Below are 20,251 nucleotides of genomic sequence, written 5' to 3' on the forward strand. Positions count from 1 at the left end.
CGAAAGGACGATGGGCGAGGCGAAACAACATTGCAGTGCAGCGAGAGTTCTTCAACGTTATCATTAGCAGCCTCGTCGTCATCATTATCGTCATCGTCATACCCTTCTCCTTTTGAGGGGGAATATGAAAACGAGGCAGTTTTGGCTTCGGTGGAATCGTTACCGTCGTGGTTACCATCGCTGTGGCCATCATAATCATCATTTTCCGATTCCACCTCTGCGGACGACGATGAGTGATGAGCAATATCCTCGTGGGACCTGTTTATACTTATGGTAGTTTGCCAAAGGTTACAGTCATTGCAATCAACATCACTCTCCGATTCCTCTTCTGTAGACGACAGTGAGTAAAGAGTAACAGTTTCGGCTTCGATGCCCTCGAGGGTCCGCTTCAAACCAGTGGTAGTTTCGCGAAGGTTGTCGACATTTCCATCATCATCACTGTCGGATTCCCCTTCGGCAGACGATGGCGAGTACAGTGTAACAGTCTCGGCCTCGATGTCATCGTGGGACCGATTCATAGTGGCATTCGCACAAAGGTCGTCTTTATCACCGTCGAAATTTTCATCATCCTCGGATTCCTCCTCGTCAGAAGACGATAAAAAAGGTAGATCGGTGTTTACTTCGGTGGCATTGAAGGGGGATCTCGTAGTTGTAGTATGTGACAGGTCTTCGTCGTCATCGTCCTCGGAATCTTCTTCAGTTCCTCGGTGGAGGATGAATATGGAGACACAGTTTGGACTTCCTGTTCATCAAAGGAACGAATAGTGGCGGTAGGTTTCGACAATGTAAGCAATGCTTTAACAAACTTGTTAAAGTTGGTCTTGGTAAGAATTTCCAGTTGATGATTTTTTTGAAGTATTGTATTGTGAGTCCAGCATTCCACTGCGTCTTCATAATAATAGAATGTGTATCCTTTTGGAAGGTGGAAATGTGAGCCGCAGAAGTTTGTGAAGAATTCGAAGTCCGTTAAAAGCTTGAATTTTTTCGGAATAAGACCAACAATGGTAACGGTTGCATGAAATAGTTTGTTTCTAATATTGGCTGGATACAGGATTTTTGTTACTCTGACTCCCACAGTCGTCTCTTCTCTAATTTTAGTTATTACCATTTTAAAATTTGATGTTGACTCTCCTCAATTTCGCAGTAGCGAATCGCTGAATGTATCTCTGATTCTCAGTCTCTTTTGTGGTTGTAAGACTTGTATGTGCCAGCCTTTCACATTATTGTACCTGTTGTTCTGGTGACTTTCTTCGTTGTTTCTATCCTTGATGGTCATTTAGGCTTCTCAACTCGATTTCAGTGTTCTGTTTATTCATTTTCCTGAGGAGATTCAACGATGTTTCGAAGGCTTAGCTGGCGCGCCGCTCAAAAAGGGCGCGCAAACCAGGGCGGAGGTGAAACTAAGCACTAGTCTTTGAAGACCGATAAAGTCCTGGGAACTAGCTAAGCAGTTGCCGCGAAAATTTTCAAGATGGAGGATGAAACTCTACGATCAGTGTCAAAACGACTCGGGATCACATCAAGAGACGTTCTCAAGAAAGCGGCTGAATTTCAACGCTTGATGGAAGTTCGAGGTTGTTCTTTGGCTTTAACTAGTCTGACTAAGCCGGTAATTTGTCTTGAGCTCGCTGCGCACAGTTTACAAGTTCCTGTGGATAAGGTTAGTGCAATGATCTTTAAGTACAAGACCGTTTTTAACTGTCCGTCCTTTTCGTTTTTTACTGAAATTCGATGACAAAATTGATGCTGTTACTTTCACTTCTCCTCCATAATAACTAAGTGATGTGTTAGATAATCACTTCTCTAACGTAGGGCCATCACTAGCAAGAGCTAGAGACTAACTATCCGACCGGGGGGGGGGGGGGAGGGGAAGGGGGTGAGGTACTCGGTTATGTTTTGGCTGGGTATGTACCCCCCGGATCTCGAAAAAGGACTCCGTTTTAGAAAGAATTGCACTCAAAATGATAACCCATGCCAAAAATAAGTCAATTTTTGATACCCCGTTCTAGAAATTGCACAACTTTCAATAGCTGAATAGCTTTCAAATGGCTGCTGACAATAGAGTCCTAAAGTGTGACGTCACAAATATTTGAATTTTTGAAATTATGGGATTTGTTCGTATGATCGGAAAGAGCATGATGAAGAGCATGATTCCAAACATTTGGAACTGAGACAAAAATAGAAGGATATGTATGGAGTCATTGGGGCATAACAGAGCTAATATCTCTTTTAAATGAGTTTAGTGGTCTTTTAAATGGGATATCTTGTCATCTACTAAAAGAGGAACTGCCTATTGTCTTGGCATCTCAAACCAATATAATATTAATTAATTAAACTTGTTTATCACTACTGGTATCTTTCTAGATGATTGGACAATGGTGAGAGTATCACCTATATATAAAAAGAGCAGAAAGAATGACCCCAATAACTACAGGGCTATCTCTGTTATGCCTGTGGTCAGTAAATTGATAGAGAGGATAGTTTTTGATCAGTACTTCAGTACTATGTATATCTAATAGAACATGACCCCCTCTCCCCAAGATTTTATGACACTGAGTGAAAGGCTTAATCTTAAGTGTAATCTCACCCATTTTAATTCAGTCATGCTAAACGAGGTCAGAATTGCTCTAGTAATTAATCAGAATTACAAGAACACTCAAATACTTGGTTAGTGTGATCATACTTTGAATAGCTGCAAGGCCCAGCTGGTGTTTAGTAATGTCCAGAGGAGATCTTGAATTTTGGGTGGGCTGTCCAATATTTTTAAGCTTAACAGCCATCACCCTGAGTCAGAACTAACCTCCTTAAATAATTTGGGTACTCGAAGAGCACAGACGCCTTGTACTATGAAAGCCAACAACCAATTTATTTGCTGCAGTTCAAAGTACAAAAGGAAGCAACATTTTGCCCTTATGATTTTATCCAGTTTTTTGTTGCTTTTATGCTCCTATGATGTGTCCAGATACTAAATTTTTAAAATTTATTGCAAAATTATGTTCCTGTGCTTCATCTCATTTTTGATTAGTATTTGTATGCCTCACCAACTCTTTTGCCTAATAAATTATGGTGTTGCCCAGAAACATCAGATTACAGTGCAACAAACTTAACCGGGGCCACTGAAAAAACCGACACTTTGAAATTTAAAGGAAGTTCTTGTTTTTGATTGGTTTACAAACTATCAAAGCCAGACTCCTTTGTTGTGAACGTGACCTGTGATTGGCTGATCAATGTTGGGTGGCCCCGGTTGAGTTCGTTGCACTGTAATTAGTAATTTTTTTTATCTTGCTATAGAATGCAGCAATTCGTCTTTCTGGAATGAACAAGAAACAATATGTTCATGCTTTCAAAACAATAGAGTGTTTGTTGGGAAGACAAAAGGAGTCTACTATCAAAGATCTTGCAGTGCAGTTTGGTTGCATGGAAGCATCTAATCTGGGGCAGCAAATTTATGACAGGTGAATATGACAGGTGAACATGTGTCACTTAACTTCATGGAGGTCACTGGCAATGAGTCTGATTTCTCTAGCTTATATCCTCTTTTGAGGGGGGAGGGGGGAAGAGGGGGCAGAACGTGAAATCCAAGGGAAAATCGGGGCTTATTTGTCAACTGAGAACAGGTTTTCATAATTGCTTAATCAAGCTAAAGAAGGTTTAAAAACAGAACCATTTTTTCCGGAATAGGGTCTATCAAACGCACGCTAGTTTTCAGAGAGGCTTAAATTTGCTGTATGTTGAAAATGAACTCCATGGTATGGGCTATTTCTTCAAGCATTCAGCAAAATCATTTTGCTTAACTCAGTTCTGCATGCATGGTTTGTCATAGACTGAATACCACCACCACCACAGTAGTTGCAGAGACTTGTCTAAGTAAAATAAATATGTACATTGTGACAACAAAGTGATAGTAATAGAGTTACTCTGTGAGTTTGTTTTGTTTGCTTCATTGTGACATGTCTGCCATGTCTTCAGAAGTCACTAGATTAATTGCCATACTCTGTTTGAGATCTGGACTGTTGTTTAAGTTTGCTGTGTTTGTGAAATTCACTTTGACAACCCCTATAATTACATCTGAATAGTTTACAGGTCAACATGAATCTCTTGAACCCACAATTTTTGCGGGCCTATGATATTTTGACAAAAGATTGGGAGGCAAAAGTTATTATAAATTTCCAAAATAATTTGAGTTTGATACTATCTAATTATACCAATCTACTCCTAAGATTACAAGGTAATAATATTTAATCTCTACCAGGTACAAGAATGATTTGGTGCAAGATGTGGAAGATATAAGCCATCCAATCTTTGTTGCAACTGCACTATACACAGCTTGCAAGTATGTTACATTAAATAACGATAATGTAGTTGCTGTTTTGTTTAATATAACCTGAGTGTGGACATGTCCTATTTCCTTTTGCTTCACACAGGAAGGAGTATACTGATTACATCTCTTTTCTGCATGAAGCAAATTAAAGGAAATAGAAGATATTGTAAATGCAGACCATTTTGCATGAAATATTTTTGGGTGTTTATTTTTTGAATTGGTAACGTGGGATGTTGCATGTGGGATGAGTGTTTTGCAATTAAGAAATAATAAATAAATCGTTTCAGAAGTGATGTAATTCTTGTGAGGGAGTTAAAGGTTACTGCATGGCTTGGATTGGTTTCTGTCAACTTACCTACATATGTAGGTTTGTATAAATTAAGAAATAACACATTTTACAATATTTTGTCTTTGAGGTATCAGAAGATAAAAATAGACAAAACAAAATTATTGAATTTGCTGAATACCAAGAAAACAACATTTGACAGTCTGCACAAGAAGATGGAGAAAATAGTCCCCACTTTAGAATCTGGTAAGACAGCACATGCATAACCCTAACAGGAAACTTTCACAGAATCCTAGTGATCCTTTAATCACAACATCAGTCTTAAAATTTTTTACAGGATCTTGCAAAATCCTGTTGCCATTTAGTATCCTGGGAAAGATTGTACAGGATCCTGTAGGATTTTTAGAAAACATAAAAAATCTTGTAGCATCTTAGCTAAGTAAGATCCTACAGGATTTTGATTGTCATTTAGATTTCTGTAATTTTTTTTTTATGACATTCTACAAAATTTTGTGTGATCCCAAGTAGAAAGCTATACAAGCCTGGGAGAGAGGGTACTTCCAAGTGACAGGTTAATGGGGATGTGCCATGGATGGGGTTGCAGTTTGTTTATTGTAAATCGTTTAAACCCAGGAGTCATGTCATAAGTAAGTAAATTATGATCATCGGGGTGAGTGTAGTCCTCAAACAGTCCTTCTCAGGACTACACTCACCTGGATGATCATAATTTACTTACTTATGAGTTTGAGATAACTCAGGGCTGTCAATACAATGGGGTGACACTTTTAAAGAGTGAATAGAGTGGAAACCAATGTTTGGTTTTATCAACAGAGGTGATAAGGTAATACCACCACCACACTGAGAGATTTGAGTGCTGACGTTTTGAGCATTAGACCTTCGTTAAAGCAAATTGCCAATGCTAATGTTAGTACTTGAATCTTTTTATGGTGGCGAAATTAACTTATCAACTCAATGTATTGATAAAATTAAACATTAATTTCCACTCCACACTGACGCAGCACAACAGTTTCTTTAAACGCTCTTTTCCTTATCCATGTGAATAGAATGGAGTCACATTTCCTCATTGGAAAGTCCATTAAGACTTACATGTAGTTAAAATTAAAAGGGTTACCATGCTAGATATATTTTGCATTTGCAAACAAGTGACTAAGATGGGTTATATAATAATATTGTAATGGGTGAGGGGCTCTGAGTACCCTGGGTATCAGAGGTTTTTACTTCGCGTGCGGCAGGATTACTTTTTTGGCAGAGGGCCGAACCCATGAACAGCAAAGTGCAGGTCAGAAACAAAGACTTACTGAAACTGAAACTGGAAACTGGAAAGGGTAGGCTCTGAGAGCTCACAAGTACATACCCTATACCCTTATCCTATTTCAGACCAATATGTACCATATACCTACTGGGGAACAATTTTTTCATACAGTACAGGAGACTTCTATCTTGAACACCAGCTTTCTGAGGCCACAAGTTTTCAATACTCCACCAAAATGCCCATTGTCTACAACTGCTCCCTCCCCTCCCCTCCCCAAAATTAATGAAAAATACAAAAAATTCCCACTAAATATTAAGAGATGTAATAATTCTGTGCAAATCAGAGGTGGTTACCATTATCAATGACCGACAGCCGAATTTCACAGCCCCGAAAAGAAAGACAAAATGAAATCACAAATTTCAAACCGAAACCCTGACTCTGTTGATTCTTTGACAGCTGAAAACAGTAAGAGGACCTCTAAGAGAAGTTACGGGCTTCTAGACAAAGTGAATGAAATAGTTGAAGGTGAGTACCTTAAATTTCTGGCTTAATTATCTGAGTTTGGTTATCAGCATAATATGATCGTATGGTATGCTTTACTCAATAAAATACTCTAGATGTACTTACTCTTAACAGAACACTCTGAGCTACAATTTTATAGCCTGTTCCAGGCTCCTAGAGAGATGTGCGAAGGAGAGTGCGCATCTCTCTAGGAGCCTGGAACAGGCAACAATTTTAAGGTACATGAGTGGGGAGCCTGCCTTATATTTAATTGTTTAAAAGTGCAAATCTACAGTGTTGGGGTGGCCTTGTGCCTGCCTTTTGTCAAATTGAATGTGACCCAGAAGTCCAAAATTCTTAGAAGAATGAGGTGAATGAAGGCTTGACTCAGTAACAATGAACTTAAGCAACGACATAAGCGACAGCAAAGAGAGCCCCACCAAGCAAAAAATTAATGATAAAAAACAACCGCCCTCTGCAGGTCTGTTATAACTTTTGGTGCAGTTCGTTGTCGTCCTCTGCAAAACAACAACATGAAATGACCATTCTCAAGGTTTTGTGGAGAACATGACCGTAAATATTCCATTTTCTTTCCTAACTTGAACCAACCGGCCGTTCCTACCAATTTAGGTCCAGGATAGTTCGGCCACATAATACTGTAATCGCGATCGGAAGTAGTTAAAATAACGTAAATGGATGTATCCCTGGCCCTTGTTGTCGTAGTCGCTTAAAGTCTCTAGTAACACGCTTGCATTAAAGGACAAGAGCTTGAATTTTTTCCTGTGGTTTATTTGTTTTAGGACTATGCACTAATCAATGCCAACTTCGAGAGTAGATCACTTTCATGTTTGTTTGCTAAATGTTTTTTTTCCTTTTTTGCATTTAACAGAGCAATCTCATTCGTCAAAACAGCCAAAGGCTGAGGAAGATGATGCAATCAACGAGGATAGAGAATATGAGGAATGGAAACAGCGAATCATTGAATCTGCAACTAAGGCTTTGTCTGCGGAGAAGAAAACTAAGAAAACGAAGAACTCATAGTATGTTCTAATGGAATTATTTTCAGTGTAATGAATTTCTCACATAGGAAGCATACCTCCCGTTATCTCTTGTTATTTACCCTTCGTTGGGAAGTCAGGGAAGTCGCTCATCTGAAGTTAGCCAATCACAGTAAACACACAATATTCACAGCTACCACGAAGTCAGTGGCCACACAAGAATTTCTACACTTTTATGCCGCCCTTAAAACTCTTATCTTTAATCAACGGCTAAAAACCAATCATGGTACGCAACGTCTATGGCCAATTTGCAAAAACCTTCGTCTGACTAATCCGATTTTTGTACGGCCATTTTATTATGTCTCTGAATCGCCCTCAATACCGATTTACGTATTTTCTCTGCGGGCAAATTTATTTGTGGTCATATAAATGTATGAAAGTCAACACTGAGGTTGAGTAGGTCAAACGAAATTGCACCAAATGAGATCAGTTTAGCAAGGTTCCGTATTGCTTGTTTGATTTGTTACAGTTAGTGTTGCCTTTAACCTGATTGGTCAGACAAGGCTACCGCTCTGTTACATAGACTTCATGCACATGGGCATAGTTGTTAATGACTCATTTCAGGTGGATCGAGAAAAAAAAAAAACCAGACAAACACTCAAAATAAATATAATTTATTTATTTTTTCAGTTAAAGTGTGGATATGAATTTGTGGATATATTAAAATCTGTTGCGCTATGGTTTTTCCATTGCAACCAAGCGAACTGGCATTAAACGCGCAGAATAAATAATAAGAATTGGTGTAGGAATGAAATGTTAGCCCAACTTAGCCCCTCTTCAGAGGTCTGTAACATCCCATAGCAATTGAGGCATTTTCGTGCCTACTTCCTTTTGAACGATATTCTCAAACTCTTCCAGTAAACCCGAGTCAAGCAAGTGCTTCACTGTTGGGTAATACGAAAAGTGAACGACAAAACCTTCGCCAACAATGCAGCCGGGGTTCTCAACCTTTTGCGAATAAGCTGTCCACCATTTTTCGTCACTTTCTGTTCCTTCCTTGCCAATCGGCCCGACCGTGAGTATTTTTTCGAAATCTACGAGATCTGAATCGAGGAGGAAGAACTGGATACTGAATTGGACTCTGTCTAAGACCAGATCCAGTCCATTAAACATGTATCTATTTAATTTTTGCTTATGGTAGTGATGCACAAACGTCCTCAAAGTCATTTCAGCGCAATCAGCTCGCTTCCACCCGCATTCTGCATCAGGGGCATAGTCAAAAGTCAGTCCTTTTGGATTCACTTCATTATCATACACGCCAATCTGCTGGTGAAGCCAGTTACATCTCCAGTTGGACACAATATTGCCGAAGTGCATGAAGCAGCGACCGGAGTCCTTGTTGTTTAGCATGGCGTTAAACGCGTGTGGATGAATGTACACGATGTCATCGTCCAACTTAAAATACACATCCGATGGATTCTGCATGAGATGCTTGAAAACTTGGTAGTAAAAGCCAGGATACACAGCTTCCTTCTTCGCGTGGGAATCTTTGTTTAAGTAGAGAAACTGGAATACTTCATCGTTTAAAACACTGTTGGCGGATGTTGCGAAGTCCTTCAGTTTTGTTAGCGTTTCGCCATTGTATTGCATCATAGCAAACAACACCCTGTCTACTACACCGCCGTTGTGTCTCAACTCTCTGTAGAGATACGGCAGAAGAACTCGGAGAAACATCCATCGGCCGGTGAATATCCCGACATGAACTCTTCTCTTTCGTGAGCACTCTGTCCTGCCTGTAGCCACTAACGTCTCCTTGTCACTTGAGGAGTCCATAAATGAAACGTAGAACGGTATGAAGACCATCGCTGATACTGAAACGACGACCAAACCTTGAAGGAGAGTTCTGGTCCTCATGTTTAACCTATCACCCACGCGATCTGCAGGGGTGGTCGGTTGATCGTTTCCGGAAGATGGCCGCTTACGAGAAATTCTAAAGGCAGCCACTTTTACGGCATTCGACTGAGAAACGAGTCAACTGATTCTTTGTGGTTGCTGCCTGACGATAAACTCTCAATTGCTCACATAAACAAACACCGGTCCGGTCCTTCCTTCTTGTATTTTGTACTCGCACCGCAGGTCAGCTTGATTGAAGAATATCGACACTGTTTACGACCGCTTTATATGTCCATCCTGCTGTATTCGAATGTAAATGAATGTATTGTAATGTTAAGTGCATCTATACATACACATTTCCTCGCTTGTTCCGTGATCTGCGTTGTTATCCAAATGTTGTTCGCAGAGTAAACTTGTCCGCCATCTTGGATGGAAAGGCAAAAGCTTGGAGGCGTGGTTACCAATTCCAATAGTGATTACACTTTGGGACAAACTCGGAAACCCAGGGGCGATAGTTGAGGTCATAGTTGGGTCAGGAGGAACTCAAACCGGGTAAGTTTACAAGAACGCTCCAGCGTTTTTACTTCTATCTGCCCTGGGGTCTCCGAGGATGTCATTGGGCCAAAAATGATTTTATTTTTGTGCTGAAAGGTAATATTTTTCAGTTCCCGAAAAATTTCCAGTTTATCGGTTGAAACCGAGTTGAGTTATCATGCAAATTAAACTCCGCGCAAAAAAAATTTAGGTATCTGCAAAGGTTGGGTCCCCCACGTTTTGCAGAAGAATCTACCGCAGCGAGTGCGATACGTATATTCTTGGTTTTCACGTGATGTCACCAAATTCTAAAACCGGGAGACCTACAAAATTTTCACCTTCGTTCAAGGAAAGATTACCTAAAAATATGTCTTTTCATAATTTCTTGGCTCGATGTCGTACGTCCTTTTGAAAATAGAACAGTTTCAATTTCCGAGTTTTCATCGCGCGTGACATCGAGAGGACGGCCGTGACAGAGCTGTTCCGTATCTTAAAAAATGCCTCTTCGGTGATTTTCAGCATTCTAAACAATTTAAGTTTGAGGAGAAATATTTATCTTAACATTCAAAAATTCACTAGGGAAAACAAACCTCTTTTCTGGCAAAAGTTAACTCCAGATGTTTTTTCCTATTTCTGGCCGCCATGTTTGTGTCCCTCTGAGGGACACCAACATGGCGTCTCCATACTAAGCTCTATAAATTTGTGTGAAACATTTTGTCAAATAACTCGAGCACGGAATACCGCACAGACCTGACACTTGGACAGGTTTCTTATTTACTTATTATCTATAACACGTCAATTTCTTGACTTCATTCATGGAATGGTTTCAATTTTTTTTTCACGCACACGGCAATGGCGTGACAGTGAAAACCGGCAATACCAATTTGTCTGTCTTATTTTATCGGACAACTAGGAACGGTTTTAACCTACAAACTGGAAACTAAACTTTACATCAACAGAGAAAATTACTCACCTTGCAGAACACAGACTTCAAATCGTGGACGAGCTCCTGTCTCGTATGAGAACGGATTACCATCCATCGAGCGGGACTGCTTAGACCAGTATGACTGATGATATAACTGATACAAAACACACTGAAACACACTGCGATCGAAACTATGGAAACGATAGTCCCGGGGATGATGACAATCTTATTCTGAGGCAAAGTAACTATGTGCAAATTCAGTTAATTTTACTTTTTCATAAAATATATATGATTGAAAGTTGCAGCCGGAGAACCAAAAAATCGCCGCCTTTTATAATAGAGACCCTTGTTTACCTTCCTTTCTTGCCTCCTTTCGTAAAAAAAAAAAAAAAGCCAGGATATCATTTCATAGGTAGCAGAACAGCTTCATTTCGAGAGCACAAAACAGCTATACCTAATAAAGAGTTCCTATTGCAGATGGTGGTTGTTGTCAATAGGCCAGACACATCCCGAGTTCTTTCCGTATACTGCGATATGATTCATTATCCCTCGTGAGTGCGTTTTTACTCGAAATGCGTCAGTGATAAGTTGTGGCAGAATAAGAGAACTACTTAGGTCACCGTCAGGTGTAACGCTCAGCCAGCATCATCATCATCCATTTCAAAGTTGGATACAGGTGAAACCGGAATTGCAAAATTTAGGCTCTTCAGTTCGTGGGAATGTGTGTTAAGATAAAGCAGAAATTTCCCTGGCACACTGAAGAAATTCTCTGTTTTCCAGTTTTCTGTTTTACTTGTTTATTCCTTCTTCAAGCCCACCAACCAACACAAGAAAAATCGCAGTGTTACAGAATCTAAAACCAAGTTTGCCCGATCGAGCACATGCGTTTTCAAATATGGCCATAAAATCTGAACACATGATAGTTCTGGAATGAATGTGAAGCGAGTCACGCGTAACAAAGTTTTGGGGAGCTTACGGGGAGCTTACGACAAGCTTAGTGCGCTACCAACTATGAACTGAGCAAAGCATACCGTTATATTTTTCTGTTAGTACTTCAGCACGCAGTTGTCAAAACAACACCAAAACAACAAGATGCAGAGCAAAAACATGACATTTATTTAGTTTATAACTTCTAAGTTCAGCTCTTATCCTCACATTTACACTACATTTCGTGGACCACCGCGTCTACACCACGAATCAAAGGTGTCGTTCACACCATGTTCGCTTTAAGCCAGTAGAACAATCTAGCAATGTTAGTGTAAACGCCGTAGTACTGTCCAGCGCAACCCCATCCCCAACTGGTTGTGCCCACGAGATACCAGTGGTTGTCCTTTTCACACACCAGTGGACCTTGTTTAAGATAGAAAGAAACTGTTAACGCGAAGTAGGCTATGGAAAATATATATAGACCCAGTTCTTCCAGCTCCTTTTGATTTGCAGTAGATGTTTACCGCCCTTGACTACTGGTTTTACAGATTTGTGGTCTCATTTGCTCAGAATTGTTTCCGCCAACCACTTGTCGGCACTTCGGATGGTCAAAGACAGGGTGCGTTACGTTCTAAGCGGCAACTTTATTATCTAAGCGCCATTTGTACTTCGTCATCATGCAGCCTGCCACGAGTCGATGTGACCGTTTGCACATGCCGTGGCGAAGGCAATACTTTGCTCCTAATTAAATTTTCAAGGGGCACCAATTTTCGGTGTTGCGTCAAAGAGCTAAAAAGACATTTACAATCAGTTTTCTGAAACTATAATAAGTATATACAGATGACCAGGATAGAAGTGGATTGCAACTTGAAAAGTCGGTGTTGTTGGTGATAATTTTCTCGATTTCTTGTTATGACTAATTTTCGCTTGTACATGTGTTGGAGAAACCGCCAGAAACTGGTATCGTTTGCTCTCCCCTCGTGAAAAACCCTTCATGTCTTCCTTTTAGTGGCCTAGGAACATTTCGTTTCCCCCTCCCCCCCCCTCCAATGACATAGCCACTTTAAGACTGCACGTATTTGTCTCACTGGGATTCAAAACTACCTGCCTGCTTTATCAGTTTAACTGGCCTAGCATTCGCAGTATTTCATCTCGTATACTGCCTCTCTGTTTGTCTTACAACAAGCCTTTACCTCCACTATCGCCTTGACAGGCATCGACTCCTGATCCCCGGAGGCCAGCACAGAGCATGTTGGATGTTATGATGTCGGGATTGCCGTAGTTCTCCTTGCAGTCCTGTGATGACACAATAGGTACCATGGCCTCCCTAAGAACAGCAGAAATGGCCCCGCCCTGGCGGGTGCGGCCCCACCCTGTAACGAAGCATGGTGTGCCTGTGCAAAAGAATACAAAGACGAAATATGAACTTACTCTGTCACATCACTTCAGAGTCTGACAGTATTGGGATTTTTTTAAAATTAATACCGGAGAACTTTGAAAGAAGAAAGATTATTATCTAGGAAGGTAATGGTAATCAATGTATTATAACCATGATTGAATGGCCGTTTATAATAAGACCATGATCTGATTTGCTACACTGTGTTGGTCTAATTTTTATAGAACTCTTGGATAGACGGAAAGCTCATTTAAAAGAAGACAAAATAGAAAGTAGTTCAGTTGTATCAAAATTCTATGTTGAACAGATCGCCCAGTGGTCATGCTTAACCAATAATGAGATTGCCCGCTCTCATAATTTTCTTGGAGACTTACCCCTCGCCACTGAGCTATCAGATGATAAAAGACTCGAGCTTGAAGCTTAAATTTAACAAGACACCTCTCACCTCTTTTTACCCAGTTTCTTCTCTCCTTTCCTTACTTCTAAAAGGAGAAAATGCATTCGAAAGAGAAAACCTTAACCCCAGACGTACTTTGTTTGGGGTTGGGGTGGGTTGTGAACTTCGTTATTTTCAAGGCATGTTGTAGAGTGGCTTCCTCCACCTCGTCCCCTCCCCCTTCTCTTTCTCGTTGAAAGAAAAAACCTACGCACCTTAAGATTTAAAACCCGACATACATACCAGGAGGAAAGTCAGCATTATTGCTTTGTAAGCAGACTGGTGAAACGCGGTCGTTGATTCTGGCTGGAGAGGCCAGCTTAATAACAGCGATGTCACGATCGTAACTGGTCGCCACTCCGTACGACCGATGTATGGTGACTGAAGCGATATCTATGTCTTGTTCGTAACCTTCAGTCGTCTCGAAGTGGTGCTCACCAAGCCGGACCTGCAAGTGTTCAAAGACGCAAAATGGTGTGTATTGAGGACGCGTGACAGAATGATGAGAATGGTTTACCCTATTGTTATAGCCGTAGTTGCTTCAGGGACTGGCTATGAACTGCTTGCAAACTAGGATAACATAATGTGTCGTACACAGCTCTTGCTAAAGGTTAAGTAATGTTTAAAACACGAGCAGAAGTGATTTATCGGGATTTAAAACCGGTTTTAGACCCGATAAAACACGTGCTGCGAGTTTTTTGAACGGCTTCAAAATCATTCCTGGAAAAGCGTGTCAAGAGAGTTCAAAACAATGATGCTTTTGTGAACGTTGGAAATTAGCATACGAGAAAACCATTAAACACCGCACACTAATAAGGAGGAGGTTTTATCGGATTTGAAAACCACTGCACGCGATGTTTTATCGACCATTTGATAGGTCAATGGCTTATGAATTATTAATGCGTTTTTGAACACACTATGGCTAATCGATTAGTCATTCGAACACAGTTTTTTTGTGGTTTGTAAGCGGAGGCCTTAAAAGCTGACAGTGTGTTAATTGTTACCGTGTGTGAAATAAACACAAAAATGAACTCTGAAGATCCAAGAGAAACGTTGAATGTGAATTAACATATGTCTAGTTACTGTTAGATTATGGGAAGTTTCACTTTTCGCTGAGATGCGCGGTTGGGAAGTTACAAATACAGAGGAACTACAATCACTGCTACCATCTTTCATTCCAATTTGGCGTATCCAGGAGAGCTCCTCCTCCAAGGTTCCGACGCGTCCCGTTTCTGTGTGGCAGGCGACTTCAGCGCGTGGGACTTACCTTGTATCTCGTGATAAAGGTCTCGTTGTTGGTGGGCACACAATGAGCAGATGTAACCACGTGGTATGCAGAAACCAACGTTCCTCCACAATCTTGAGCCTGACACGTTTTACACATGATAGCAACTTGCCATGGCCACGCCCCTGGGTTTGAAATCTTTCCACCTATGATTTGACCGATGGCCGGTCCAGGGGGAGCTGACCGTGTGACTCTTTTTACGCCACATGAGACAGGAGGAGGTCTTGCGGCTGGAGGGGAGGCCGTCGGAACGTCCTTAGTCAGAGCTGTGTAGGCAAACAGTACGAAACACTTGTAAATTACCGTAGCCTCCTAGGCCGTCGCTCTTTTGGCTCGTCACACATTCGTTCCATATGTCCAGAAATGCACGCTAATGAGATGCATGAACTGTATGATAGACATCACAAAGTGTCCCCTACCCTAAATTCTTACTAAAACACAAATAATTCTGTCAAACATGAAGCCATATGAAAACGACAAAAAGGTCTGTCTTATATCTGAGCTGATTTTCCAGAAGGTGGCTACAGAAATTGACGTTTTTGTTAACTTTTCTTAAGATATTTATTTTTTTTTCTTTTAGCGTTTCCTATTGAATTTCACATCAGTAAGTAAATAAATTACAATGGTCATTAGAAAATATTTATAAAATCAAAATATTTCTCTCTCCCCCCCACCCCTCCCTGGTTTGTTAACCTAGCCCCACTCTCTCTCAAACGTCTTCTAACCGCTCAACGATTTGGCTTTGAATTCGGCGCGCGCTCTGAGCTCAGAACTTAGTCATTGGACCTAGCGTTTCGTTTGGCTTCCTGAAGCAAAGTTTTCCTGAGGACATCATTAAGTCTAGTGAGGGAAAAGTCTTACGAGTGCAGTTCCTGCCTCGTCTAATATGCTTGCTACCAGTAGTCCTCGTTTAAGCTAAACGGGTAATTTTCAGTTACTCGGGCTTGGACTATTAAAGGCTTGTATATTGTGGGCTTTGCTTGAGGAGGTGACAGTCTTTGGCTTTAAGAAGTAGGTCTTAGGGATGAGTTCTTTTCGGGCAACGTGAAATTTTCGCGAATTGTTTACCCAGCCAAAGACTTAGTATATTTTTGTGGTGGAAAAGGGCGCTAACCCTTCCCTTTTCAAATGTTGATTTCCACATCCGGGACTTAAGCTGATATGGAAAACACTAGCAAGAATGGGCAAGGATTTTCTCTTCAAGAAGCGTGAGTTTGAAAAGCTATTCTATTATTTTTCGCCTTTATAACGGTAGCGTTGTTAGGCTAGTGATCGATTAGTCAAGAAGTGCGATTTTGGGTCGGATTTCCGGTCTCAATGTCATAAATAATTTCCAGATGTTTGCTTGGCGTGATTCGGATTGTGTCATGGATCTAGACTGAAGACGAAAAATCAATTTAAAACGCTGTCTTGCTCCGATTAAGCCGATTCTGTTGTAGAAAGCTAGACTTGAGCGCTAAAACACCGGGTTTTGGGTGAGATTAAAGATGCGTTGGCGCCGTTAATAATTGCCATGTCACACTTGTTTATTCGGATCACAGGTCATGTTTCATTTCACTCGGATGCCAATGTCACATATAATTCCAAAGAAAAGCCCCTATTTTCTCTTGCATAGTATTTCCTGACCTTACGTTTTTGTTATGAACCGTAACTGGAGTATTGTTAATGACTAGCATATTCCTTCAGCTTAGAAAGTCTCAAAATGTGCTCAATTTCTGTAGCCACCTTTTTGAAAATCAGCTCAGATATAAAGTACCCAAAATCAGGGTTAGGTGCATTTCTGGGCATAAGTGTCATTCCTCCCCTGGGCTACTTGTAAATATGATGTCTGATAATTTTGGTATTCGATACTTTTTGAAGACGACTTTTCAGATCATTACTTCGTTTGGGATGTCAAAGTTTATTTTATATTATTTTCCTTCGCCTACAGGCACAGGAAAAAAGGAAAATAACAACTGGCGTGTAGACAGGGAGACCACAACAGTTTAAACAATTATAGTTCATCAGTTATGTTGGAAGTTTGTGGTATTTCAACTAAAAGAGTTTAAATAGTTCTCAAAATTTACATTAAAGCGAGGCATGGTAACAGTAAGGAGTCAAACGAGAACGAAAGTTTGCGAGAGTGCAACCTCCCGCTTTCAATTGATCTGAAATTCTCATATTACAACTAACTTCTAAATTCTCACAAACGTACATTAAATTGAAGCTTGAAAATTGAACTATCGCCATCGAAGTTTGGCCTGCAATTGTGATGCGCTCTCGAAGATTATCGCAGGCTCTCAAACAGTTTGAGCTGCTAAATGTTTCTTCAAAAAGTGATAACAGCACAAACTCTCATGCGCTCTCGCCGACCCTTTTTACCTCTTTAATTGTTTTGCTCTGTTCACGTTTTAATTGAGAATCAAAGGAAATTTATTCTTTCGTTTTCTCAGCCAACTCCTATGCGCTCCCATGGTCTCTCTGAAGCTCTATAAAAGCGTTTACTGAAGTCTTCTCGACTCTCACGCACTGTACTCATCACTCTCTTTAATGCTCACTTCGAGTTCCGTGCGCTCCACATTAATTAAGTCCAAGTAGTGATCGTATCTAATTTCTCATTTCACTATTTCTACAGATGGTAGGAAGGACAGTAAGGAGAGTATACAGTTTGATATTGGGGCTTGCAGGCTTACGCTCACGTCAACTCTCGTTCTCATTTTGCACTCCCTTTGAATCTGGCGCCCGTTTGACATGGGCTAACTAATGGTTAAACTTACATATTTTACAAATGAAGGGCAGCAGACGCGAGCAGCGAATATTCAACCATCTTCCTGTGATGGAACTCATGTACGCACAATCTTTACGCTGGCCCCTGTTGTTTGGTTCTCCTCTTGACCACTTAGTGTAGGTCAGCGGACTTCCATCCTCCCATCTTTAGTTACATAAAACAAAAGTACTTTTGGTTACTTTACCGTGTTTCTACTTTTTTAAATTCTTACATAAATTTGAACCGACAAGTCCTGAAATGAACTTATAAAGCTTGTTACTCACACGAACGTGTTGATTGGGGAACGTTTCAATCCAATCCAGAAACCGTAAGTGCCTTGAGAATGCGCTTCCGTTAATCCCCATACTGCATTGTGCTCGCTTGATGACGTAATGCTCACGAGGTTCCCACGTGAGGCACGACACACATTATTCGCATTAGTCCATGACCTGGAAAAGATTCCGCTGTAGACTCGGTAACAGGCGTCAGCCAGCTTTCTCCAACCGCGGGGGCACTGGGCTGCAGTCTGTCCTTCCTTACGCGACTGTGCTATTAAAAAGAAAGTAGAATTTAAGGAAGCGTGCTTTTGTGACTATTCCGCAAGAGGAAAACACAGAATATACGGTATTCAGGTTCTTTTGCGACCTATTCAGTTTCAGAATGAACAGAATAGTACACGGGTAGAATGAACGGAGTACAGTACTCAATGGAATACAGTTCTCAGAATAAAAGGTATTGCGTTCTTCAGTTTGGAGAGATTGTAAAGTTAAGCGAAATTACGTTCTATTGCGAACTGTTCTTCTTGAACTGGAGTAAGAATAGCCAGAATTGTGCCAAAAGAATGCGCCCTGAGACAAGTATGCAATTGATCAAGCCGTCAGTGAGTGTTAAAGAACAAAAAGAAAACTGATATGCTAAGCAATACCAATCTTGGGATGAATGTGGCCAGGACTTGAATGCAAACACACAATAGAGCGGTTTTCAATTGAGTGTCATAAAACCAAAACCAATGAAACTAGTCTGGCCAATCACAACAGGCGCAAACAGCGCAATGGACCAATCAGAATTCAAAGCAAATGTATGTAACCGGCGCCAAGCGCGGGAAAACGCATGCGAGCGGGGCACGATTGGTTTTGGTTTTACATCTCATTGGTTGAGAAAGTGTCGCGAGTTTTGTCAACCAATCACAGAGTGGAATAAAGCAAAACCAAAGCCAACGCGCAGTTACTTTCGACACCCAATTGAAAATCGCTCTTTACACTCAAAACTTACTCATCTCGCAAATGAACGGATGTTTTCTAGCATAACGCCCCTTGCACGTAGTGTCGCGCCATCCTCCACTATATCGGAACATTTCAGCACAGTCTTCGTCTTGGAACGTATTGTTTGGTTCATTCCTGATCCATGCGGTGTAGGTGAGTGGTTCTCCGTTGTCCCAACGCGAAAACTTGCCGCCCGAGTCTCGGCGAAGTCCGATCCAAATGGCGTAATCTCCAAAGAGCTTTGCCGCCATGCTCTTCACGAAGGCATGCTCGTTAGTGTCGTTTATGGCGACGAGATACCCTCCATGTTGTTGGCAGCGAGCTTTTGCTGCGTACCAGAGATGTTTTCCATTATATGCTTTGTAGCAGGATCTGCCATGTTTAGACCAGCCGGGTAAGCAGCTCAGTCCTAAACAAATAATCGCTTGATATGAGGTTCGGGAATTAACAATCCAAATTACTACTATTCATCCAGTTTTGCTCTGTGGCCCGTTCATATTTACTGAAGAATTTTGGGGGGATATTCATTGAAGAATTAAACTGGGGGAAAAGGAAGGGGGGAAGGGTGGTGTTGTGAAAAGGACTGTTAGCAGCTGTCATTTTTGCAGTTGATTTGTTAAGCCCATTAGAGCATTTGTTTTGACATTTGCGCCAAATAAATATAATATCATTACTGTTACATCTTACACACACACATACACCAAAAGAGCTTGGCAGTTTGCCACTTTCTCACGCAGTAAGAAGATGTGAGAAGCTGTCTGTGCAGTTCTCCTACACCAGTTAAACCGAAACAACACGGCATATGCATGTGTTGTACTTACCCCCGACCCCTTCTGAAGGGACGGTTTTTGCTGTTGTCTTGGAGGTGGGCGAGATAATTTCAATGGGTTGGGCCGCAGTGCACTGACCAGAGATGAATCTGATCTCGTCTAGTGCGATATCACTTTGGTATCCTCTACCGCGAACAGCTTCAAATACAAACTGAAGGAGAACACCAACTATAGTTAATCCAAGAGGTAAACAGGCAGTTGGTACTGTGCAATGCACTACACTTAAGGTGCCTTGCAACAACACTTTCATGAAATGTGAAGTTTCATACTCTACCAACGGTTGCTTTTCCGATGGTGTCATTTATCGTAACCGGGTTAAGATGTTTAGTTCAATCAGTTAAACACGTTCGTGGGTTGTGGGTGTTGTTTTTCGATCCATTCTGTTGTTTATTTTTAATTTCAAGGTAGGAATTTTAACTGACGGCAATCTAAATCTGGAGTTGAATTTTTAATCTTTAGAATTTACGGCGTATTATTGAAAACTACACAAAGAAATGGCAAGCAAGAGCTCAAAAAAACATAGTAAAACAAAATCAGAGAAAGTTTCCCAAGTTGTAATTGGCAGCAAATGTTATCTACAGTACCAATTAACCGTCCGACAAATGCATTTTTATGGATCAGTCTTGAACGTTGTAGTA

The 20,251-nt window shown here is 40.9% G+C and overlaps 2 protein-coding genes across 3 annotated transcripts in view; one reads left to right on the forward strand and one right to left on the reverse strand.

Moving 5' to 3' along the window:
* The first annotated feature begins 682 nt into the window (after positions 1–682).
* LOC146480414 (origin recognition complex subunit 6-like) lies at positions 683–9,996 on the forward strand. 2 transcript variants are annotated; one of them, XM_085109568.1, is made up of 7 exons: positions 683–770; positions 1,301–1,660; positions 3,292–3,455; positions 4,253–4,333; positions 4,738–4,853; positions 6,337–6,405; positions 7,271–9,996. In XM_085109568.1, exons 2-7 carry the CDS (start codon positions 1,472–1,474, stop codon positions 7,420–7,422), a joined length of 771 nt encoding a protein of 256 aa, XP_084965694.1. In that variant the 5' UTR covers positions 683–770; positions 1,301–1,471; the 3' UTR covers positions 7,423–9,996. The 2 variants fall into 2 exon arrangements, with proteins under 2 accessions (XP_084965694.1, XP_084965693.1); XM_085109567.1 differs by having other exon boundaries at positions 716–1,660.
* A 1,828-nt stretch (positions 9,997–11,824) lies between these two features.
* The window catches only part of LOC146480415 (uncharacterized), a 45,237-nt gene continuing 36,810 nt past the window's right edge, over positions 11,825–20,251 (reverse strand). The window contains exons 20-27 of the mRNA XM_085109570.1: positions 19,605–19,764; positions 18,794–19,192; positions 17,806–18,070; positions 17,532–17,686; positions 14,758–15,041; positions 13,734–13,938; positions 12,852–13,052; positions 11,825–12,081 (exon numbers count right to left, since the gene is read on the reverse strand). Coding sequence (XP_084965696.1) covers positions 11,942–12,081; positions 12,852–13,052; positions 13,734–13,938; positions 14,758–15,041; positions 17,532–17,686; positions 17,806–18,070; positions 18,794–19,192; positions 19,605–19,764 — 1,809 coding nt within the window. The 3' untranslated portion in view covers positions 11,825–11,941. The remainder of the gene's footprint in view (positions 12,082–12,851; positions 13,053–13,733; positions 13,939–14,757; positions 15,042–17,531; positions 17,687–17,805; positions 18,071–18,793; positions 19,193–19,604; positions 19,765–20,251) is intronic.

Source organism: Pavona decussata, unplaced genomic scaffold, assembly GCF_977016875.1.
Source record: "Pavona decussata unplaced genomic scaffold, jaPavDecu1.1 SCAFFOLD_53, whole genome shotgun sequence".
NCBI classification, from domain to species: domain Eukaryota; kingdom Metazoa; phylum Cnidaria; class Anthozoa; order Scleractinia; family Agariciidae; genus Pavona; species Pavona decussata.